The 25,834-nt window shown below is 40.2% G+C and overlaps 1 protein-coding gene and 1 long non-coding RNA gene across 3 annotated transcripts in view; one reads left to right on the forward strand and one right to left on the reverse strand.

Annotated features, from left to right (window-relative positions):
• The first annotated feature begins 3,600 nt into the window (after positions 1-3,600).
• The window catches only part of baz1a (bromodomain adjacent to zinc finger domain, 1A), an 87,909-nt gene continuing 65,675 nt past the window's right edge, over positions 3,601-25,834 (forward strand). Inside the window, exons 1-7 of the mRNA XM_063050125.1 lie at positions 3,601-3,703; positions 4,135-4,268; positions 9,781-10,059; positions 11,710-11,868; positions 13,664-13,759; positions 15,526-15,613; positions 18,544-18,678. Coding sequence (XP_062906195.1) covers positions 4,156-4,268; positions 9,781-10,059; positions 11,710-11,868; positions 13,664-13,759; positions 15,526-15,613; positions 18,544-18,678 — 870 coding nt within the window. The 5' untranslated portion in view covers positions 3,601-3,703; positions 4,135-4,155. The remainder of the gene's footprint in view (positions 3,704-4,134; positions 4,269-9,780; positions 10,060-11,709; positions 11,869-13,663; positions 13,760-15,525; positions 15,614-18,543; positions 18,679-25,834) is intronic.
• The window catches only part of LOC134347742 (uncharacterized), a 93,246-nt gene continuing 77,308 nt past the window's right edge, over positions 9,897-25,834 (reverse strand). The window contains exon 3 of one of the 2 annotated variants that reach the window (XR_010018245.1): positions 9,897-10,014. This is a non-coding gene — a long non-coding RNA (uncharacterized LOC134347742). Of the gene's footprint in view, positions 10,015-18,684; positions 18,871-25,834 lie in introns of those variants that run through there. The other variant, XR_010018246.1, reaches the window with a different exon arrangement.

Raw genomic sequence — 25,834 nt, forward strand, 5'->3', positions numbered from 1 at the left:
GAAGTCAGCAGGCCAGGCAGCATCTATGGAAAAGAGTACAGTTGTGTCATAAGGGGGACGTTAGTGGCAGACTCAAATGCAAGACACAGACACTGAAGTACTAGGAACAGGACTAGGTTTGTCAAGAAAGCAAGGGAAGAAACAATGCTGGACATCGACGCAGGCCCTGGACAAGACTAGGATTCAGGGTCTGGGCTAGGACTTGGACTAGAGACATGGGACCTGGATGGGAAACTAGGGACAAGGAGCCTGGACTAGGAACTCAGAACTCTGGAACCAGAGTCTGGACAAGGACCCGGAACCTGGGTCTAGGTTGGGACTCGGGACTAGGATCTTGGCAAGGACAAGACGTGGCTACAGGACAGGACAAGGCACCCCAGCACAGGATGAGGAATCTCCAGCAGGGGCTGAGCACCAGAACTGGATTGGGACACGAAGCCCAGATTTGGACAGGGCTGGAAAACAATGCCTGGACTTGGTCTTGGAACACAGGAACACAGAGCCTTGGATGTGGACTGGACGAGGTACTCCAGGGCAGGACGAGGCTCTTGGACTAAGTTTGGACTCGGCTGGGTTAGACTCTCAGATACGGAGCCGGGTCTCGTCCTTGGAACACAGGGCCGGGATGCTATCGCAGGGCCGGGACCCTTTCTTGGACGCAGAGCCGGGATGACTGCCAAGAACACTTGCTGAGGGAACTGCCGAGGTAAACTGCCAAGGGACTCCTGGACTGGACGAGGTACATGGACAGGATGAGAACATGAAGCCTTGACTTGGGACAGGATTGGAACACGGCGCCTGGAACTTGGAACACAGGGACACAGAACACAGAGCCGGGACCTCTCCTTGGGAACAGGACTTAGGGCCGAGACTCTAGAGTCAGGACCCCTCCTTGAGAACAGGACCTAGGGCTGGGGCTCTTCTTTGACACGTACACTAAACAGAGGGACACAAAGAGGCAGTTCCAAACTCAATGATAGGTAGTTCCTTATCTTGGTGCGGCAAGGCTCCAGTCTCACTCCAGCGGTTGAACTAGATGGCGATACAGGTGAGGATGCAGGCAAGGTAGCAGGCTAAAGTAACAGACCAAGATTACAGATGAAGGTTAGTGCCAAAGTAACTGTTGAGATAAACAGCCAAAGTAACTGCCAGGGATTCAGATGGAGAGGGGAAGGGAACAGTCCTGCCCAAAACGAGAATCAGGTGCCTCAATTAAGGCACCCAATGGAACAAGGGCAAACAGGAAAACCCGGAATAAGGAATCAATGGACTGGACCGTGAACCGGAATGCAGACGTCATGGACTGGACCACGACAAGTTGACGTTTTCTGCTGAGACCTTTCAGGATTTTTTTTGGGGTGTTTTGCTTGGATTTCCAGCATCTGCAGATTTTCTCTTGCTTGTGATTGTCCCAATTAGGCTAGGTAAGTTAAATTGGGGGAGTGCTGGGTGGCACAGCTTGAAGGGCTGATTGTTTGATGGATGTATCTATGTACGTATGTATGTTGGTTGGTAGGTAGGTATGTAGATCCATTTATTCTTCCAACCTTTTCTTCAACACCCAATGGGGTGGTAGAGGCAAGTACTCTCACAACATCTAAATGAGCACTTGAAATGGCAGTGCATGAAGGCCACTGACTAAATGTCCGTAAATGGGATTAGGTATATGAATGCTTGGTGTTTGGCATGGACACGGAGGGCTGAGGTCCTTGGTTCTTGGTTCTTGATCCTCCAAAATATTCCACATGGAATTTAAACTGGATGTGGTGGAGGGTGGGCTTAAGGAGGAGATTTTTGAAGAAGAAAAGCTGCCTTAAATTTAATTGGGTTTGGTTGTGTGACTGTAGTAAGAAGATTATTCCACACTTTAATTGTGCGGGGGGGGGGGGGAATGAATTGCTGTATACATCTGACCTGGTAGTCAGTATTTCAAATTGAGTTGAGTGCCCTCGTCTGCTCCTAATAGGTTGGGGTTTGATGTGAGATTGGTAGTCTATGCCGAGTTGACCATTTAACATTTTGTAAAAACAGGTCAGGTGGTGTGCTTCAGATCTATCTTGGAGAGAGTTCCACTTTAATGAATTTAAAAGTTGAGTAACTCTCTCATAGGTATTTGTGACAAATCGGGCTGCCTGTCTTTGGACTCGCTCGATGGAAGTAGTGTTTTTGTTTGCGTATGGGTCCCATGCAGCAACTGCATTTTCCAAATGAGGCCTAACAATGGTGAGGTACAACTTCTCCTTAACTGAAACTGAACAATGATGAAAATTGCGTCTCAAAAATTTAGGACTCCTGTTGAATGATGGGTCTGACTATTCCAGCATAGATCATTCTGGATTTTGATATCAAGATACTAGATATGTTTGGTTTCTTCAAGGGCAACACCTAGGATTTTATATGATGTTTTTTTACCTGGTTTTCTCTGCCTGTGACACGCATGGTTTCACATTTGGAAGGACTGAACGTCCGGTTCCTTTGAATACTTCAAGATCTGCCAGGTTTTGCCACTCACCTACAGAGCCGGGATAATTTACAGTGGCAAATTAACCCATCGACCCGCACGTCTTTGAGGTATGTAAGGAAGTTGGGAACCCTGTGGTCAAAGCTACATTAGTTGCAGAGTGAATGAGACTTTTTTCCCCCCAAAAATGTACTTTATTCAGAAATATTACAAAATAAAGTTATTTACAAAAAAAAAACATTCGTTGACTCTGAGTCCTTATTCAATAAATAAAGTTATTTACAATAAATCATGCGTTGACTCTCAGTCCTTATTCAAAATAAAGTGAATGAGAATAACAACAGAAGATAGTATTGAACGCGGGTCTCTCGAACTGTCAAGCAAGCAGCTTTACTGGCATTGTGTAAATATAATGAAACGTCACAAAACGATATACTGATCTGATTACCTATTTTAATCACGTTGGTTTAGTGAACTCTTCTCAACTTTGAATAACACAAAGAGATATTTGATATTCACTCCAATTTAACCTTTCATCTGAAGACAGCACCTCTGCCAACGAAGGTAAATATGGCCAGGTCCAGTACTGGAATGTTATCTTCTGACTCGGACAACCGCACAACGGCTTGAGCTTCTGCAAACAAAGTCTGTTTTCTATTGAGTAGGTTAGACAATAATTTAGAATGGTAGGCAGCAACTGGTCTTCTACCCCACTTGTTTTCCAAATCGCAACACAGTCGTGGTCAGGAAACCACCTCTGCGAAATCATCAACTCATTCTCCCCATTCCGGCGGCAGGTTGAATGGAAAAAAACAGTTCGAGCAAGGCTCGCGCTGTAATTGGATCCGTCACAGCTGAAGAAGGCTCCAAGCGGCAGCAATTCAAAGTGCGCACAATGTGAAAAGACCACGTTGGAAGGAAGGAACGAAGTGAGCAGCGAACACTTGGCCGAGCGCACAGCCCCCGGCGACCAGTGCAGATCCCAGTCACACGCGACGTCACAGCGCGAGACAGCGAGCTGTACTCGTTCCTCTTCACCGGCGCGGCGCGGCCAATGGGAGGAGAAGTATTTGTGTGTGGGTTCTGCCCCCTTTGTGACGTACGTGCGCAGGCGGCGTTACGGGAGGGGAGGGGGTTGGGTCGGGTTGGGTAGGGAAGCGAACGTCGGAGTGAGTGAAGGAGGCGGCAGAGGCTGCGGCTCGGCGGGCGGGGAAGGAAAGGAAGCGCTTGGCAACTGAGCAGGTACGGCGAGCGCTGACCAGGCAGCCGGTGGTGGTCACTGAGTCGGTCACCACCAACTCCTGTAAGTCGGACGGCGGTGAAACGTCCGGCACCGGCCAGGTGTTCGTTGGGAGACACTTGGCGCGACTTGTTCCGCGTTTGGTGCGGCCGTGCCGACACCGCGGAACCGCGACTGCCAAGCACATTGTCGGCCTCGCTTGACTCCGGATTCGGCCGTGCTGCCGGCGACAGGGAGCCGCGGCGCCCCAGTGGTGGATCGAACGGCGCCGGCGGCGATTAAGTTTGGTGGTGAAGTTTCCTGGCCGGTTAGACGTTGCCGGCCGGGTGCGGGCTCCCCGCTCTCGGGCTGCGGCTCCGGGCGCCGATTTTATTTTGTGTTTCCCCCCCTCTCTATATTATTCTCTCTTTGTTCTTCCCTCCTTCTCTGACAGCTCTGCCTGTCTAAAGAGGAGATGCCGCTCCTCCACCGTAAGCCGTTCGTCAGACGAAAGCCGCCGTCCGACCTGAAGCCGGACGAAGAAGTTTTCTACTGTCGGGTGACCAGGGAAATCTTCAGGAGTTACGAGTGAGTTGCGATTTCACCTCGTCAACCGGTCGCTAAACTTTCTTCCGCGCCGATGCTCTGGCTGATAACCGCGGGTCGGATGGCTGGGGATACTAGCGCTGCCTTTCTAGCCCCTTACGCGGCCGTACTTATTATTATTGTTTAAATCAACAAATAATGGTTCGAAATGTACGTTAACGGCACGGGGTTTAGTGAGCAACCCCTCCCACGGCCGCCGTGTCCTAGGCTCGACAAAACCCGGGTGTTTCTTAAGTGGTAATAAACTCGTGTCGGTTGTGAGTAGGCCTTGTACTGTCGGATCATGTAAATTTATTCATATACCATGATGTCTGCTTTTTTTTCCCCTCTCTATATGCGCGCATTCACTGAGTTCTGAACGAATTTGCGCCAAGCCAAACGTGGCTTGGTCCTCAATTCTCTGGTTTACATGTGCCAGGTCAGAGCTTCATTTTGGATAATCCTCTAACGCGGAGGGACAACTTGAGTTTCTGGGCGACATGTGGAGAGCGTGGGTTGTTTTGGTGGTTATCCGAATTGCCTCTTTTGTACAAGGAGTCAGTAATGGGCCTAGTTTAGAGAGCCAGAGACTGCTCATCTCTATGCAGCAATACTGAAAGTTATTTTCATAGTGTCATTTTAAAATGTCGAAGACCTAGTTCGTGAATTTTTTTTAAAGACAATATAACAACCACGATTTGTTTGCCTTAAAAATGATTCACTTATTACCGCTAAGATAGACGATAGAAGAGGAAAGGCTAATTGAAATGGTCACAAAATGGTATATTAAAAGACTTGATCTAAAATATCCTCTTGGAGTGACTAGATTTTTTTAAAAAGCCTAGGAGTTCCCTAATTGGAATCTTGTCTTTTCTAAGTTTTGCAAGTTGTTTTTTATATTTAGTGGGCAGCACCACTGACAATTCTGTATTCATCGCATTGAAGGCTTAATTGTTGTATGGATGCTGATAAACTTTGAGATTACTGCCCATTTATGTCGAAATTTGCTTTATTTAAGTAGTTAAGAAGGTTCTTTTTAGAAAATGTGTTTCAGTTTGACCTGTTGACATTTGTAGATGGGAATCAAATGATCACTTTTCAAGGAATGAACTTGATAGAGTATGTGAAGATTAACACCTGCAAAATTTAAAAACAAGTAATATGGATTATTTGTTGATACCAGTTTCTTGCCATCATGTAAGCAGATTGTTGCCCCCCAGTTAATGATGAATTTAATGGTCAACCACACTTTAAATTATAAATATTTAATGAATATTGTACCGTATCCACCCTGGTGTGCAATTGCACTGTTCCACAATCTGTGCCGGGTGATTGTCCATCCAAAGACTAGGAAATCTCATCCATTAACTTGTAAGAAATGGAAGTAGGAGCTGCTTATTTGACTCTGCCTTTTCCATTCTCTAAGCTTAAGACTGTTCTGTACCTCCACACAGTTTTCCTACCGACCCCTTAATCCTTTGATTCACTTGTATCTTCAAAACATAATGATCTTTTGAACGTACTTTGCACTGAATCGTGGGCCTCCTAAAATTTGTTCCCTTTATGAATGGCTATTGCTTATTTTGAGTGTTACCATGATTCTAAACTTGCTCTATCAAGAGAAACATCAACATCAAAGACATCAAATCAACATTAACCTTCTGAAATCCGAAAAGAATCCCTCTTGTTTTATTAAACTCAGAATATACTGTACTGCAGTCAGTTAAATCTCTGTGCAACAAACCTACAATCTCTTAAATCAATATGGTGAATTTCAGTTGCACTCATTCAATCACAAGTAAACAGATGAGGATGTCAGACCTTCATTTTTGGATAGAGTTGTATGAAAAACTTGCATTAAAAAGAGATGAGACATCTGTTCTTGTACTGAAAGTCTTTTGCAATATTAACAAACATACCATTTGTCTTACTAATTACTTGCTCTGTCTACATGTTAAATTTCAGTGATTCCTGTAGAGATGCCAGGTCTATTTAAAGGTAATACCTTTTACTCTCGCACTTTCATAAGATCTTTTTTCTCTATTAGAATGGGTGACATTCAACTTTTCCACATTTTACTTGTCATTTACTTGCTCTTCAACTGCCTATATCCCTTCAACACATTTTAACATTGTGCTAATAGTCCATTCTTCCAGCTGGCTTTATATCTTCTGTGTTATGAGTAGTAGTCCAGATTAGATCCCAATAGTACCCCACTGATCATAGCCTTCCAATCTAGAAATGATTCAGTTATTCCTTCAAGAATGACTAATTAAGACAGGGTTGGCAAGATGGCCCTATTTGAACATTAAATAATTTGTCATTAAAGCACCCAAGATTAGGGGATGTGGGGAGGCCAGATTTTTCCATTAACCTAGCCTCAGTCCATGCCAGTATATTACCCCCAAAATTGTGCTCTAGTTTTGTTTAATAATCTAATGTTCATCACCTTATTCATTTTTTTCCTGGTGGTCGAAATGCCATTTCAACTGGTTCACTCTGAACAATTCTGTTAATTGCAATCTCAAAACAAATCAACATGTGTATAGTTCCATCAATGCCTGTCTCACCTTAACACTTCTATAGTTGCCTGTTTTCTTTTCCTTCTATAACTCTAGAGGATGTATTTGCTTCCTTCATCTTGGTGAGAACCATTCTTGAATTTGTGTAATTTTGGTAGGTGATAATTAGTGGATCCACTTTAAGCACTAGGATACTAGTTATCAAGTCCTCACACATCAAAGTTGCTGGTGAACGCAGCAGTCCAGGCAGCATCTCTAGAAAGAGGTACAGTCAACGTTTCAGGCCGAGACCCTTCGTCAGGACTAACTGAAGGAAGAGTTAGTAAGAGATTTGAGAGGGGGAGGGGGAGATCCAAAATGATAGGAGAAGACAGGAGGGGGAGGGATGGAGCCAAGAGCTGGACAGGTGATTGGCAAAGGGGATATTATCAAGTCTTGTTTGTTTTTTCCCTTTTACTCTCATTTGTTTCATTGATGCCAAATTTTTGGGATTGCCTTGGTCCTCGGTTGAATTCTGATTCTTTTTCTCTCATAATTCTCAGGAGATGGGTCTCTTTGTGCAGCAGTATAAGCCTTTCACTTGATTTTGTATCATTTTTAACCCCTGTTGATGGCTTCAGATGTTCCCTGACAGTCCTTTAGGAAGTATCTGTGCTGGTGATCTTTCTATCGAATGAGAGTGAGTCACACCCTTGTCATTGTTGGCAAGCACTAAAAATGGAGGCCAAGTTCCCTTTCACAGAAAAAGGGTTGCTCTTCTGTTGTTAATTTTCATCCCCTTGATATCATTGATAGTGAATACAACATGTGACAAAAATTTCAAATATTTGTACTAACAAATTGTCTGTGGACCTCCGTTTAAATCTTAAAACTGTCTTGAAGGATTCCTTTCGTTTACTGTTGCTGAGACTTGTAATCTTTTGTACAGTGCAAAAAAAACTTAAACTGAATATCATTTGCATTCCTGCAGATTCTATACTAAAAGTGATCTGCAGTTAAATGTGACAATATTTTTGCTTTATTTTGGGTTGCAATTTCATTGGCTGTCTGTTAGTTGCTTATTATAGAAATAATAAGATGTCACTGCATAAAAGCATCTTCATAAAAGGGTGTGTGTTTAATGTGGAAGTGTGCTTTATACTTTTAGTGGAGAAAACTATATTTTTGCAATTCAGGATGAATTTTAAATATATCTGAGATTGTCAGAAATTGCTTGCATCAATTTTTCAATTAATGACATCACTTGTGTATTTGTCTGGTCCCATCTAATTAGCATCTACATCATAAACTACTTGTAACAGATTAAAGTTCATTCCATTCCTCTAATATGAAATGAAACTAAGATGCCATTTATACTAATCTAAAATTTAGAACGAACATGCTAGATACTCAGCAGGTCATGTGCATCTTTAGATAAATTGTTTCAATTTTAGATGGGTGTATTTTCATTAGAACTGGGGATAATTGCAGATTTGTGGAAGAGTTTGTGAAATGGTGAGAGACAGTAAATGACCAATTTGAATGAAATTAAGCAGTAATAGCACAAAAGAGGAAAGAAAAGGTTAGTTTGAAGGAGTTAGATGTAGACTGGCCATTTCCATGATTAAAAGGAATTCTGGATGTGATTATTGAACTTCTACTGGGTCCTGAAGCTTTTAGATATTTTTTGGAAGAAATCGTGCTGGTCCACAAATTTGCATTGAAATTTGTAGAACTGTATCAGAACTCAGAGAGATTGGACTGTAATCTAAAGGAGAATCGTAACAATGAGCCTGCGATCATATTTGAGGTATTTAAAGTGCACTTACTTTTCCCATAGTTACGAGCTATATTAAATCAGAAGTGAAAATTGCTACTTCCCGTAAAAATACTTGGTGCTGGATGTGTAAGAAGGGAAGATTTAAAAGGGTAGCATTGTATCTCCTATGCCTGCGTAATGAGATGTTTTAGGAAATGCCATACATATTGATAGTGAAGGAAGAGTAAACTAGAGCAACTGAGGGGATGATACTTCAGGATGCTGAAAGGATGTGAAGATGTCACAGACAACAAATTTTACGACATACGTTAGTGATATTAAACATGATTCTAAGATGTTGGAAATTGTAAATGTCGTTGTAATAATTGTGAGCCTTTGTGGGTAGAAATGTGAACAAAGGGACTCCCTTAGTTCTGGGGTTTGTAAGTGGGGAGAAAAGTAAGAGCAGAAGTGTAACTAAATTCACTGTATTTTATACCTCGAAATTCAAAGTAAATTTATTATGAAAATATGAATATGTCACAATATACAAACCTGAGATTCATTTTCTTGTGGACTATTCACGGTAGATACAAAGAAACACAATAGGATCAATGAAAAACTGTACCCAAAGAAAGATGGACAAAAAACCAATGTGCAAAAGGCAAAAAAAAATTCCAAGTACATAAGAGAAAATTAAAATAATACTGAGTCCTTGAAAGTGAGTCCATAGTTTGTGGGATCAGTTCAGTGTTGGAGTGAGTGAAGTTATCCATTCTTGTTAAGAGCCTGATTGCGGGGTAATAATTGTTCCTGAACTTGTGGGTCCTGAGTCTTCTGTAACACCTCCCTAATGGCTGCAGTGAGAAGAGAGCATAAACTGGATGGTGGGGATCCTTGAGGGATGCCTCTTTCCTGCAACAGTTCTCCTTGTAGGTGTGGTCTGTGGTGGGAATTGTCTTTACCCATGATGGACTGGGCTGTATCTACTACATTTTGTAGGCTTTTCTGGTCTTGGGCATTAATATTTCACTACCAGGCAGTGATGCAACAGGTCAGGATACTCTCCACTGTGCATCTATGGGAGTTTGCCAAAGTTTTAGATGACATGCCGAATCTGCACAAACTTCTAAGAAAGTGAGGTGCTATAGTGCCATCCTGGTAATGGGACTTGTGTGTGGTCCCAAGATAGGTCCACTGAAAGGATAACGCCAAGGAACTTGCCTACTTAACACCGCTTTTTTTTTCTTTGCAGTGACTTTTTTGAAAGAACCATACTTTGCAACAGTCTGGTCTGGAGCTGTGCCATTACAGGAAAGCCAGGGCTAACTTACCAGGAAGCAGTTGAGTCGGAAGCCAAGGCCAGACAGAATCTTCAAAATTTCCCTGAGCCACTGGTGATGCCCATCCTTTACTTAGCGTCACTTTCTTATTGCTCACGACTCCATGAGCTCTGTGAAGATCTCTACGTGTATACGCAACATCGATACTTTGCAGGAGAGATAGTAGAAGTAACTGGTCTTAATGGTCTCAGGTATTGATGTAATATAAAATATTAGCACTTCGAAAGGGATAACTCTTTGCATTCCTCTGCCATCTTACATTGTGGTCCACTGAATATTTTTTCTTTAACGTCCTCAAAACTGCACATTTTTTCCAATACTTGTCGCAAAAGCACTTGGGATGGATTTGTATTTCTAAGTGGTGTGTCACAAGTTAACTTTTCCTGTTTTTACTCCCAATTCTCAATGTATTACTTCCTGCACTGTGATGCTACAGACCGGGGTTCCCAGCCTTTTGTGGGCCATGGACCTATACCATTAAGCAAGGAGTCCATGGACCCCGGGTTGGGAATCCCTGCTATAGATGTTACCTTGATCAATTTAACGATGTTTACATATGAATTTGACAACATTGCTTTTTCATTAAGCTTGATTGCACAGTAGTGTATCCTTTTACCTGCTGGCAATTTTCAACAAAGCATAGTGCTGTTTTTTTTTAATATTACTTGCTACAGATTCTTTTTGCCCTTTGCTACCACAATTAAAGTATGTTAACTTGTACGCATAGTGAAGTGAATGACAGTACAAATGGATCTGCAATGTCAAGGGATCAGGGTGCTGTTTTGCTTTACTGAGTAAGAAAGTCAGAAGTTCAAGTCCCACTCCAAAATGATTCCATGAGTTATTTTGATACCATACTGAATGAGTGCGGCTTTTTAAGGCTTTAACTTTGCATTTGAAAGTGATACTTTGCTAGTTTCAGTCAAATAAAAACAAGTTGTACCTTGCCTAGCATTTGATCTACCACCAAAGCAAATTAATTGGTTACAGGTCTCATTGCAAGTCCCAGAGTCACTCAAGTGAGTTAGTTGCTGTATTGTCATGCCAATATTTAAGTAGCATACTAGCTGTAAATGTGAGCGGGCATCCTACAGATGTGAAAGATGCTTTTTTTTTAAAAATGCAAGTTTGCATTTTTGTATACTCTTCATCCCAGAAATAAGAACATGATTTTGAAGTTGGTTTCCCCATTTTCTCAGATATTTGACCATTTTTTCCCTTACAGTCTTAAAGGGCGAAAGCAATGGAACATAAATATTTAGTTTACATTGATTATAATGTATTTATTAAGTCAGACTTTAATCAGACATACAGTAAATGCAGACTTTGAAGTTAATGTCTATATTCTCAGTAGTAAATGAAAACAGTAATTTTCAGATTAAGTAGATGGAACTTTTTTTTAACAACCCCATCCCAATAGAAGGAAAGGGTTTGGGGTGGTGTGTTCCAACACATGTGCAGAACTGCACATTTTCCCTGTGAGTATATTGTTGAAGATTTAAGAGCACCTGCATTTTGATGTTGAGATTGTAGTGTTTGACAGTTTGTGTTTAGAGCACACTTACACAAGTAATGAATGTACATTGTATGCCATTGACAGAATCGAGATGTATAAGCTTAAATGGTTCCTCATGAAAATGACTCGAACATTTTCTTTAAAAGAACTGCATATGTTTGGAGTACCATTTAAAATTTGTATTTCTGGATTCAAAAACAAATGAAGTGCCAAATATTTGGGCAGTTATTCAAATCCAGCTAGCCTATGTTAAGTTTTCATTAGCTGTATTTGATGAAAAGTTTCTCTTTTTTTTTGGATTCAATTGAAATCTTTTTTTTTGTAGGCAAACATGTAAGGTTTTGGAAGTTCTGACCCCACCGATGCTAAATGGGACTGCTAATGGACACATAAGTAGCAGAAGTGAAGATGTTGTAATTGTCATTAGTGATGAAAGTGACATTGAGGAACAATCCAAAGTCTCGACAGCTTCTCCATCAATTGGGTAAATCTTTACATTGCACCTAGATAGACTAATTTGTGTTTTTAGTCTGTTCTACTGGCACTGCTAGGTTATAAATAAGATAGTTGAGAAGCATCATAATGTGGTGAGAGATTAGAATAATTACTAATCTCTTGTGTGGAAACAGCAATGGTTTGATGTGAACAATTTAAACCAATTGAATAGCCCACTTTCTTTCAACTCTTTACTTCTTTTTTTTTCTATTAATTTCATTCATTTATTTTTAGTTTGGCCATTTAATTCCACAATCTTGCAGCTGAAATTTCTTTTCTCCCCACTTTATGTAGAGATTCTTGTTGCTTTAAGTTATGTTTTTGAAGCTGTTTCTCATTTTTTTTCTTTTTAAATTTTAAATTGGCTGTCTTAACTACATGTGCCATTTCCTTGAACAGGTGATAAGTGGAACAGTTAGAATTTACAGCAAATGCCTTTTTACAAGTTAAAACTTGTCTGATCTGTTACCTTGAAAATCAAAATTATGGTTTAGTGAAACAGTTTTTTGCGAAGTAAACTGATTAGCAGAATATTAGAGCTTTTGGAGTGGGTTATCCATCAGAAGTAATAGATGAGCTGAGCTGTTAACATTGCTGTTGGAATGGCACATATTGCGTTCCAGTATTGGATGTGATGATGAGCTTGGAAATTTGATGAAAAACATATTTGGAAATGGCAGTAAGCTCTAACTGTAGACTTGTTTTTGTATTTGACAACAATTTTTGTCAGACTAATTGGATGTGCAGACTCATTTCTAAAGTTTTTTTTCTTTTGGCAAAACCAGTGTGTTAACAAGATCGAAGATTTATAGCACAAAATATCAAATCAAGCATAATATAATGTTGCCTGTTGTGATCTATAAATTAACAAAGCAGCAACATTGGCCTTAAAGATTTTGCGCATCCCACCTGTGATTGTTGGATTCCTCCCACATCCCAAGTTAATTGCCCATAATGTACATGGGTAGTCATATAACTGGGAGGAATTGATAGGCTCATGAGTGAAAATACATTACAGGGAATTAAGTAGATGAATATGCCTGATAAATATGCTATGACGGCTGGCATAGGCTTAATAAGTGGTCTCCCATGCCATAAGAAAATGAAACAGCAGTGAGTAAACATTTTGGGCAAATTTATATTTGACTATGAACATGGAAAAGTTATGAGTATTTCTTATTTGGAGAAAGTGAATTGTGCACCTTTGCTTTCTAGGAAATTGGGTTTCTTCTGATATTTGTTCATGGGCATCCTAATGGATGTTTATGCTGAAAAATTAAAACTCTTTCTCTTTGGAGTGCAGCAAAAACAATTACAGAGGCAATTACAGTATTTGCCCAGTTATCTAGTATCTTGAATTAAGCAATTCATGTTTCTCATAGTAGTCACCCTATAGTTTCTGTTTGTCAGTTAGGTGTAATCTTGTATCATAGGTCCAAACCTACTTCAATTCAGTTGACAGAAATGTATAAAACATTAAATTTATTTAAGTACTTGAGAGTCTGGAGTAAAGCTAAGGGAAGAACTACAGAGCTTGGATAGAAACTAAGTCTGGTAACTGCTTAAGTTTCTTTTCGAAATCCCTACACAAATCATTTGAGAAGGTGGATAACGGTGTGGCTCAGCAGTCCACTTTAGAAAAGAAATTCAAAAAGGCTTGTACTTGCATTTTATAACAGTGGTGTATTTAATTTAACAAAAAACGATGAAAGCTTGCCAAGTTAAGCAGCACAATATTGTTAAAATTTGATATTGATATTTGAAATTTGATATTGTTTTTGCAGGGAAAAAAGCAAGATTGATGTATCTTTATTTAAGTACAAGGTGAAACCACTTAAAACTGAAGGAAATGAAATCATAATTAAAGCTGCCCAGATGAAGTGAGTATCTGGGATGTTTCACTAGAAGTTTAAAATCTACATGAATATTGAAATATTTGCTGAAAGATGTATCTTTTGGAAATCCTATTGTCTTTTGGTGCCTTGATGGTGATTCACAGTGACCAAGACTGGTTCCTCAATACTCCTAATTATTCAATAATCCAAAGGGAAAGTTGGTGAGATTACATTATTAATCAGGCAAGGTAACAGTGCAGTGTTGGTGCGTGGCCAAGTGGTTAAGGCGTTTGTCTAGTGACTTGAAGATCGCTAGTTCAAGCCTTGGCTGAGGCAGTGTGAGTGTCCTTGAGCAAGGCACTTAACCAACCACACATTGCTCTGCGACGACACTGGTGCCGAGCTGTGTGGGTCCTAATGCCCTTCCCATGGACAACATCGGTGGTGTGGAGAGGGGAGACTTGCAGCATGGGCAACTGCTGGTCTTCAATACAACCTTGCCCAGGCCTGTGCCCTGGAAACCTTCCAAGGTGCAAATCTATGGTCTCATGAGACTAATGGATGCCTATAATATCAGTGCAGTGGTGAGTGCTGTGCTGTGGGATGTAATGAAAGTAAGCTTTGGGAGCGTTAAAAAAAGGCAAGGGTGGGGGGTGGTGTTTAAAGACCCTGATGTGTTCTTGTAGAATAGGAAGCAAATTGGGGAAATATTGGCAGTGTTGATTATATTGATAATCAATATTGATTAGACTCATCAAGTTATCAAGGTCACTGGGGAAGAAAAATGATATAATGCAGCAAGGATTCTTTGTGTGTTATTGCATTTGTGGAGCATGCTGGCAAGGCCATACCTGAAATACTGTGGACAGTTTTAGTCTTTAAGAATACTTAAGTATTGGAGGAAATCTACAATGCTAATCCCTGGGATGAGAGTGTTGCTCTGTCATAAGCAGCAAAGTGAAAAGTTGAGGTGGAAACACAAAATTGAATAGATCATGACCATGCCCTCTGAGAATGTCTCAATCAAGGACATAAGTACAAGATTAGAGGTAGTCTGTGCCAGGGGACATGGCCTCAGAATAGAAGGGCATCCCTTTAGAACAGAGATGAGGAGGAAATTCTTCAGCTGGGAAGTGGTGAATCTGTGTAAGACATTTCCACAGGTGACTGTGGGAGCCAGGTCATTGGGTATATTTAGAATGGAGGTTGACAAATTCTTGATTAGTATCAAAAATTATGGGGAGAAGGCAGGAAAATGGGGTGAGAGGGAAAGTAAATCAGCTATGATCAAATGGCAGTGAATACCCAGTGGGCCGAATGGCCTGATTCTGTTTTTGTTTTATGGACTTGGAGCACAGAAACAGGCTCTTTGGCCCATCTAGTTTATGCCAAATTTATTCTGCCTAGTCCCATCAACCCATACCTTGGCTATAATCGTCCAAATACCTCCCAGCCATGTTCTAACTGAAATTTCCCTTAAATGTTGAAATTGAACATAACTTTGGGAATTTCTTGCAGGGGTTTGCTATTCTCTAGAATTCTGAGGATTGAAGGCTAGATCGAACATTTTTTTGAGATGAGATGATTAATTTTGAAAAATTGTTGAATTGAAAGAAATAGAGTGAAATTTAAGGAACTTGGAATTAATCTGCCATGATGGGATTTCAGAAATTGAAGAGATACAAAGGATGGGTGGTGGGCAGGTGTCTACTCCCACTGGGTGTGGGTGTGTGTGTGTGTGTGTGTGTGTGTGTGTGTGTGTGTGTGTATATCTAAGTAGCTATGATTTAGATTTTCTTTTCTTTTAACAGTCGCAAGAAAAATCAATATTCGCGGGATAAACTAAAGCTCTTCCTCAAACAGCATTGTGAATTGCGGCATGGCAGACTTAAGGTTAAGGTAAGATTGATCAAGTTGGTGTACTGGATGATCATGGATTTTCAAGGCAATATTTGTATTATTAAAGCCTTACGTCTGTGGTGGGAAAGTGTTGAAAAAGGATCTATGGGCATTTAGAGAGTCATGGTCTGATCAGGGACAGTCAGCATGGGTTTGTGAAGGGCAGATTGTGTCTAACAAGCCTGATAGAGTTCTTTGAGGAGGTGACCAGGCGTATAGATGAGGGTAGTGCAGTGGATGTGATCTATATTGATTTTAGTAAGACATTTGACAAGGTTCCACACGGTAGGCTTATTCAGAATGTCAGAAGGCATGGGATCCAGGGAAGTTTGGCCAGGTGGATTCAGAATTGGCTTGCCTGCAGAAGGTAGAGGATCATGGTGGAGGGAGTACATTCGGATTGGAGGGTTGTGACTAGTGATATCCCACAAGGATCAGTTCTAGGACCTCTACTTTTCGTGATTTTTATTAACGACCTGGATGTGGGGGTAGAAGGGTGGGTTGGCAAGTTTGCAGACGACACAAAGGTTGGTGGTGTTGTAGATAATGTAGAGGAATGTCGAAGATTGCAGAGAGACATTGATAGGATGCAGAAGTGGGCTGAGAAGTGGCAGATGGAGTTCAACATGGAGAAGTGTGAGGTGGTACACTTTGGAAGGGCAAACTCCAAGGCAGAGTACAAAGTAAATGGCAGGATACTTGGTAGTGTGGAGGAGCAGAGGGATCTCGGGGTACATGTCCACAAATCCCTGAAAGTTGCCTTACAGGTAGATAGGGTAGTTATAGAAAGCTTATGGGGTGTTAGCTTTCACAAGTTGAGGGAGAGAGTTTAAGAGTGGCGAGGTAATGATGCAGCTCTATAAAACTCTGGTTAGGCCACATTTGGAGTACTGTGTCCAGTTCTGGTCGCGTCACTATAGGAAGAATGTGGAAGCATTGGAACGGATACAGAGGAGCTCTACCAGGATGCTGCCTGGTTTAGAGAGTATGCATTATGATCAGAGATTAAGGGAGCTAGGGCTTTACTCTTTGGAGAGAAAGAGGATGAGAGGAGACATAATAGAGGTATACAAGATATTAAGAGGAATAGATAGAGTGGATAGCCAGCGCCTCTTCCCCAGGGCTCCACTGCTCAATACAATGGGGACATGGCTTTAAGGTAAGGGGTGGGAAGTTCAAGGGGGATATTAGAGGAAGGTTTTTTACTCAGAGATTGGTTGGTGCGTGGAATACACTGCCTGAGTCAGTGGTGGAGGCAGATACACTAGTGAAATTTAAGAGACTACTAGACAGGTATATGGAGGAATTTAAGGTGGGGGCTTATATGGGAGGCAGGGTTTGAGGGTTGGCACAACAATGTGGGCCGAAGGGCCTGTACTGTGCTGTACTATTCATGTTCTGTTAACATAATTGTTGGCGAATGAGTGCAGGCTTTGCGCTTGTATCCACTGGTGGCTTTCTTTCTAATCAGTTTTTACATTGAACTGTATGTATCTTGAAATGATACCAAGTATGCTGCATTAAATCTTGAAGAAAACCTACAATAGCCTTCCGTTTCTCATTGCAGTTTATTTCCACTAGAACTATCCTGCTTAAGTTAGGCCCATGAACTCTCCGTGCTGATATAAATACAGTTTTAAAGAATCCTATATTTTAAAAATGGTAAATTCAAATGTTGAACATTTGGATACTGATTTGGTTTATATTGCTCCAATGCTGAGGATAAAGAATAAACTGAGATGTGATCCATGGTGTCCTATAACATTCATTTTCACTTTGCTTTTCTTATTAGATTTTTGTTTTTGCTGCTTTTGACTTCCCTTTTGACCTGCCACTAGAGGGTGCAGGAGTTGTATCCTTGTAAGTGGTAGTTAAGTAATATCTAATTTTATAATTTCAAAATGGATGCTACATTGAATCATAAGTCATTTGAAAGTTTAAATACAAGAGAAAGATAGTTTTGAGGTATTACTGCTTCAAAACTAATAACCCCATACTAGATCCACAAATTGTGAACAACTTCTTTGCCTTTCTCCAGTATCTTAGTTTTGAGTTTTCATCGTAACCCTGTTTATGAAGTGTGAGGCTAAATACTGCAGGTAATAAAAATCTGAAGTCAGAAAATGTGGGAAATATTCAACAGATCAGACCAGCTCGTGCAGGGTGAAAAATAGGGTTAGTGCTTTTGGTTAATGACCTTGTTAAAATTTTGTTTTTATTCATATATGTGAACTATTGAGATACAAAATTCATATAATCTAGTACATGGAAGCACTATTGGGGAACTGTATCCATTCAAACTATCTGTTTATGCCTTGCCGAATCCAAATTCTTTTTGCTGGTTGTTGGTATATTGGCATCTGCACCGGAATTCGAGGTGAGTGGTCTCTGGTTTGAATCCAGCCAGCTCCTTTCTCGCTTCCATCTGTGCTGGGTTGAGCATTGAGCTAGCAATTCAATCTTGTACAAGAAAACCCGACACGCTAAAGAAATGACAAAGTTGCCACCTGATACACCACAAGGTGCGGAAAGGAACAACAGCAATCCAAATTTATCTGCCCTTATTGCCATTGACGTGCTGTGTCTGAACCAGCATGTATCTATGAAGATTTGGACACACTTTCCTCTGTAGAGTTACTAGTTCTATATTCTCAAGACGTTAAAAATGATCTTTATCTCTCGTTCCTAACCATGCTAGGTCATCCTTGATTGTCAATAAGTATATTGTGCATGCTTTACCAATTCCAAGTTTTGAGGATTAATTATGTTATCCTGAAATTCTTTTTCTAAAATCCAGTTCAAATGTCTTTTCACTAAGAGCATATTTAAAATACATTTGGTTATATTCAGTTGAGAGAAAAAGGTTGCTTGTGTTGTACATGGTTCAGCTTATGGGTACATTTAATTCCAATGTCTTTGCTTTTATTCAGTCTACAACAATAGATAAATACAAGCTTTCAGAGCAGAACTTCTTACATTTGTTTCCGGATGATCTATCAACATTTACCTTGGGTTCTAACAAAGGACGAGTAAGGATTCCGAAGAACTGTTCTTCATTAACAAATGTGAGTATCAAGGACCTTAGGACGAAGGGTCTCAGCGAGAAACATCGACTGTACCTCTTCCTAGAGATGCTGCCTGGCCTGCTGTGTTCACCAGCAATTTTTATGTGTTGTTTGAAATTCCAGCATCTGTAGATTTCCTCGTTTTGCATTGTTGAATGAAGTATTTGGGATTTAAAGATGCTGCTGTAGTTTCTGAAAATATATTTTTTGCTTGGTTATCTGATTTTTAAATTTCATGCTATTGAATTTTACATTGGAATTGTGTGCAAACTGGTTTCAAGTGACTTAAAACAATATTGAACATTTACAGAAGCAGGGGTGAACCATAAGGTCCCTGCCTTAATCTTGTGTCTCTGCTTCTAGACAGCCATCTGATTCAATTTTTAAACCTTGAGGTCTGTTGATCTCAGATTTTTTACGTTCAATGACAAAGTATTTGCAACTTTGAGATGAGGGATGCCAAAGATTTGTATCTCTGTATAAAGATATTTGTCCTAATTTCAGTAATAAATGGCAGATGCTTCTTTTGTAATTGTACCCCCTTATTATCTATTTGGAGGAAATAGCCTCCTGTTATCTGCCCTGTTAATCTCCATCATAAATTCATAGAATTAGCTGTAGTAGGCCATATAGCCCTTTAACCCTAGACTGTCATTGTCCTTTTATCCCGGGAATTGGTCTGGTACCAGAAATCTTGTTGGTCCCTTCTCAAGTAAGGCCATGACATTTGGTCTGCGGTGTTGCAATGAAGATGACTGATCGGAGCAATCTGATCCTGGAGGCTCCTTTCACACAAATGACAAAAGTGTGGGATGCTGTAGCATCAATGATTATTGTTTTCTGAGATTCTCTTTTCTGGTTTGCTTTCTTCTTCCTACTTTCCTTATATGTGCAAGCACTTTTTTATGCAGATATTCAAAAAGGGCAATCCAGTGCTGCTTGTTCTCAGTGGTATATGACAGTGTTGAAATTCTTCCAAGAGAGTCTTTGAATCTTTTTGTCTACCACTTGATTGTTCGCTCTCAGTCAGCACTCCGTAAAGTAGTTTCTTTGATATTCTGTCATCAGCCATTCTTCTGACTATTTGATCTGTGATTCTTTCTGTAGTGTGTATATTGTGGTGAGCATTGTTCAGAATCTACCTGATACCTTGTTTTGTCACTTGATGTGAAGTATTCTAAGTAGAGGTTTCATATGTTTAAGCTGTCATGCAAGCTTGTTTCATGTCATTGGTGACCAGAACTGGGTCTGAAGACTCAATCATCCAGTACTCTGGCCATTATTTGTCATGACGTTGTCGGACAATTGTCAGTATTTCAGGACAACCTTGCAGTGACCTTCCATAGGACCTCAAACAAACCATATCAAAAGGTTTAGTGATGTCAACAAAGATGGTGAACAAATTGCAATAATGTTAGCATCTCCTTTGACTCACTGCAGGGATGTCTACTGTTCCATACTCTTCATGAAATCATCTGCAGGAGATAGCCTCCCATTCTTTCATCTCCCTTGACGTAATAGCCGATCTTCTCACATCTTAGACCATTGATCCTTGATCCTTAATTCTCATGTATTTCTTAGACTAATTCTAATTCTTTGGGTGTTTAAACTCCAAAGTGCAGAGACAAAAATTGAAAGTGTATCCTACTGATCTTTGTGTCTCAGTGGCATAAGCTACTCTGGTTTTCACGTATATTGTGTCTTGACTGACTACTTTTTGCAGATTATCCACCTGTTGTCCTTCATTCTTATCTTTGTGCTGACTTTGATGCAGATAACTGTTGCTATATTCAGTTGGGTTTTGAGTCCTGTCTGGTCAGGGTTGCTGATCCTTTCTGTCTCTGGACTCTTTCTTAGTTTTGGTCAAGTGTTTCCAAATTGCATGATAATTAAGTAGCATGCATAGTTAATTGTGGAATATAAATTTAAGACTGACATTTTTATATCTTAAATTCATTTCTGTGAATTGAATTGACTTTGTTTCTTACATCCTTCACATGAGGTGTAAAAATCCTTATGTTGCATGTCGGTCTGAATGTGCAAATTACAGTAATTTGTAATCAATATTGTGTATAGTAAGATATACAACAGAACAGTCAATATAGCTTAAAAATATGATTGTGTCAGTGTGAATTAATCAGTCTGATGGCCTGGTAGAAGAAGCTGTCCTGGAGCCTGTTGGTCTTTTTATGCTACGGTAGAAGTTAGTGTTTGATATTGTTTTTAATGACTCCCCACTAATCAATACAGTGAATTCTAGTTAATAGGCCATTGGTTAATTGGAGCAGCTGCTTATTTGGAACAACTTTTAAAGAGCAAAAACTAATTGGGGGAAAAATACCTGGGATTCCCTTTATTTGGGACACTGTATTGCTTAATTAAGACTGGAGACTGTTGCAGAAAAGTTTCTAACTAGCTTCATTAAATACTGCACCATGCTGAGAGCGAACAGTTTTTAAATAATTGTCACTAATAGTTGGTGAGAAGTAACCAATAAAATAATTCGAAACTGTTTTGCTCGCTGTGGTTTAAAGTATTCAGGCTTGGATATGCCAGCAATGGCTGGGAATGAAAGGAAAACAATTTCACTACTTCGTTAGGAACCATAAAAATATTTGAAGGTATTGATGATTATCTTGAATGTTACAATGAAAATGAAGATTTGGACAAAGCAATCAACAAAAGCATTGTATGAAGGTGTTCCATTATCTGCACTAGGTATCTGCATTGGTTTTGTTTGTTTACAGTCAATCAAAGGAACACAGCAGTATACACTGGATGAATTCCTCCAATAACAATTAGGAACTAATATACACATTAAAGTACTGTACTCTACTAGTCTAATTTGTTTTTTGTTATTTAAATATTCAATTTATTATCTAGTTTGAAATTAGTTTGTCTTTTTTAATACCTTTTTAACTATTTCCATGAGCTTCGGCTAATTGAGGTAACCGCTTAGTTGGACCAAAATGTACTGGTCCCGAATGTGGTCCAATTAACTGGAATCCACTATTTACAAACTACATCTGCCCATAATGCCTTCATTATTCCACCTGCCACCATCTTATATACTCAGCTGGTGTAAAACTACCCCTTTGCTAACTGTCAACTCGCTTTCCTGCCCAACTTTGTTTTGTTAGTATGTCAAATGCTTTGCACTGTCTATTTACCTGGCAATTAATATTGATTAGCTGATCAAATTTTTCATCAATCATAAATTAATTTTGTCGTCAAAAATTTGATTCTAGTGCAAACTTAACTTCTTCTGGTTGTAATAAACAATAATCTGTCCTGTGCTGTACTTTACTGTAATTGGGTGTTTTGGTTTGGAAGTTGGGCTCCCTGCATCCCTCCCTCCCTCCCTTTTCTTTCGCTCTACCCCAAAAAGTAGGTAGCTGATTTTTTTTTTAATGAAACTGATGGATGTAAGAGTTGTGAATAGATTGTAGCTGTCTTTGTCATTTGTCAGGGAAGACTGTAAGGAGATTCTGTATTCCTGTTTAGCTTATCTGGTTGGTTGAAAAAGGGCACAGCAGTTTGTAGCTATTGGAGGCATGACTTTACTTCTGTTCTTATGGTCTTTTTCCAATCAACCATTCTTTATCCATCATAACATTTGCTTGTTCTGGTGTCCAAATTTGTGTGCTGTTCAGGAGTAGGTATAAAAATTGAGAAATGCACTTTTTATCCCTCTCACTTTTTTCCGTAGAAAATCCTGTCACCTTTCGTTAAGACCACTGAAGGGGCCAAAATCAGTTTTTTGAAAACTCATTAGAAACGTTTAAAATATCAGTACAATGCCTTATACAATTTCAACATTACATCCCAACTCCTATACTCAATGCTCTGATTAATAAAGGCCAGTATACCAAAAGCTTTCTTCACCACCCTATCTACATGAGATTCCACCTTCAGGGAACTACGCACCATTATTCCTAGATCCCTCTTTTCTACAGCATTCTTCAATGCCCTACCATTTACCATGTATGTCCTGTTTTGATTAGTCCTACCAAAATGTAGCACCTCACATTTTTCAGCATTAAACTCCATCCGCCATCTTTCAGCCCACTCTTCTGACTGGCCTAAGTCTCTCTGCAGGCTTTGAAAACCTACTTCATTATCCACAACGCCACCTATCTTAGTATCATCTGCATACTTACTAATCCAATTTACCACCCCTTCATCCAGATCATTAATATATATGACAAACAACATTGAACCCAGTACAGATCCCTGAGGCACGCTGCTACACACCGTCCTCCAATCTGACACACAGTTATCCACCACTACTCTCTGGTGTCTCCCATCCAGCTCACAGGCGCGTGTTAAAGCAATGCCGTTCCGAATCCGGGGAGAGCGGCTGCTCAGGGCGCGCGCTGCCTTTTATCGCGTGCTGATTTTTTTTCGTAACAGTGAAAGCACCTTCTGAAAGCGAAAAGAGGGTACTAATGTAGGTCTTTCATAACACTGAGGTTTCGTAAAGCGAATGTTTGAAAAGTGGGGGAGACACCTGTATACTGAAACTAATGGTATTGTGATCACTGGACCCGAAGTGCTCCCCAACACATACCTCTGTCACCTGCCCTATCTCATTCCCTAACAGGAGATCCAACACTGCCCCTTCTCTAGTTGGTACCTCTATGTATTGCTGCAAAAAACTATCTTGCACACATTTGACAAACTCCAAACCATCCAGCCCTTTAACAGAATGGGCTTCCCAGTCTATGTGTAGAAAATTAAAATCTCCCACAATCACAACCTTGTGCTTACTACAAATATCTGCTATCTCCTTACAAATTTGCTCCTCCAGTTCTCGATCCCCATTAGGTGGTCTATAATACACCCCTATAAGCGTCACAACACCTTTCCTATTCCTCAGTTCCACCCAAATAGCCTCCTTAGATGAGTCCACTAATCTATCCTGCCAGAGGACCGCTGTTATATTTTCTCTGACAAGCAATGCAACACCTTCCCCTCTTGCCCCTCCTATTCTATCACACCTGAAGCAACGAAATCCTGGAATATTTAGTTGCCAATCACACCCCTCCTGCAACCACGTTTCACTAATAGCTACAACATCATATTTCCAGGTATCAATCCATGCTCTAAGCTCATCCACCTTTCTTACAATGCTCCTAGCATTAAAATGGATGCATTTCTTTCTTTCTTTCTTTTTAAATCTTTTTATTGAGTAAGTATACAAAAAAGGTAAGCCATATAAACATTAATACAATGTTAAAGTATAATAAAATTCCAAAAGATAACAATACCAAAAAGAAAATACTACAAACAATGTAATTTAAGCATAAGAAACCAAGATAACATAATAGTATACTAGATTTTATATATATCAATGGAAAAAAAAAGAAAAAAAAAACCCCCAAAAAAAAAACCCACCGTGCAACTAACTAAAAGCAAAGCAAAGCAATGGGCTAACTTGAAACCAAACAGAGTTAAACTTAAAATCACGTCCTCAATCCCGACCTCCATTAAAACAGTGAAGAAAAAACAAGAAGGGTAAATATTACATTAAATGAAAATATCGAATAAAAGGTCCCCAAATCTGTTCAAATTTAAATGAAGAATCATAAAGGTTACTTCTAATTTTCTCCAGATTCAAACATAAAATCGTCTGAGAAAACCAAAAAAAGGTAGTTGGAGCATTAAGCTCTTTCCAATGTTGTAAAATACATCTTTTCGCCATTAAAGTAAGAAATGCAATCATTCTACGGGCTGAAGGGGAAAGATTACTAGAAATTTTAGGTAGTCCAAAGATAGCAGTAATAGGGTGAGGAGAGATATCTATATTTAATACCTTAGAAATAATATTGAAAATATCTCTCCAAAAAGTTTCCAAAGTAGGGCAAGACCAAAACATATGAGTTAAAGAGGCTATCTGCCCCGAACATCTATCACAGAAAGGATTAATATGCGAGTAAAAACGCGCTAACTTATCTTTGGACATATGTGCTCTATGAACCACTTTAAATTGAATTAGGGAATGTTTAGCACAAATAGAGGAAGTATTAACTAATTGTAAAATCTGCCCCCAATCATCCACAGAAATGGTAAGCCCCAATTCCTGTTCCCAATCTACCCTAATCTTATCAAATGGAGCTTTCCTAAGTTTCATAATAATATTATAAATCATAGCCGATGCACCTTTCTGACATGGATTAAGGTTAATTATCGAATCTAAAATATATATAGGAGGAAGCATTGGAAAGGAAGAAAATGGATGCATTTAAGAAACTCTCCACCTCTTACTCTCTTTTTATCCTTAATGGAGCAAACAACTTTGTTATCTTTTTCTTCCTTGTCCCCTACATCTTTGGTCTGAGTGCTCCTGATCTCTGTCTCCTGCCTATCCTCCCTCACACATTGTCTACTAGCTTTCTCTATTTGTGAACTAACCTCCTCTCTCCTAGTCTCTTTAATTTGATTCCCACCCCCCAACCATTCTAGTTTAAAGTCACCTCAGTAGCCCTCGCAAATCTACCCGCCAGGATATTGGTCCCCCTAGGATTCAAGTGTAACCCGTCCTTTTTGTACAGGTCATACCTGCGCCAAAAGAGGTCCCAGTGATCCAAAAACTTGAATCCCTGCCCCCTGCTCCAATCCCTCAGCCACGCATTTATCCTCCACCTCATTGCATTCCTACTCTCACTGTCGCGTAGCACAGGCAGTAATCCCGAGATTACTACCTTTGCGGTCCTTTTTCTCAACTCCCTTCCTAACTCCCTATATTCTCCTTTCAAGACCTCTCCCCTTTTCCTACCTAAGTCATTGGTACCTATATGTACCACGACCTCTGGCTCCTCTCCCTCCCACTTCAGGATATCTTGAACACGATCAGAAATATCCCGGACCCTGGCACCAGGGAGGCAAACTACCATCTGGGTCTCTGGACTGCTTACACAGAATCGCCTATCTGACCCCCTTACTATCGAGTCCCCTATTACTACTGCCCTCCTCTTCCTTTCCCTATCCTTCTGAGCTACAGGGCCGGACTCTGTGCCAGAGGCACAGCCGCTGTTGCTTCCCCCAGGTAAGCTGTCCCCCCCAACAGTACTCAAACAGGAGTACCTATTGTCAAGGGGCACAGCCACCGGGGTACTCTCTATTACCTGACTCTTCCCCTTCCCCCTCCTAGCCG

The sequence above is a fragment of the Mobula hypostoma genome, chromosome 1 (assembly GCF_963921235.1).
Source record: "Mobula hypostoma chromosome 1, sMobHyp1.1, whole genome shotgun sequence".
In the NCBI taxonomy this organism is placed as follows: domain Eukaryota; kingdom Metazoa; phylum Chordata; class Chondrichthyes; order Myliobatiformes; family Myliobatidae; genus Mobula; species Mobula hypostoma.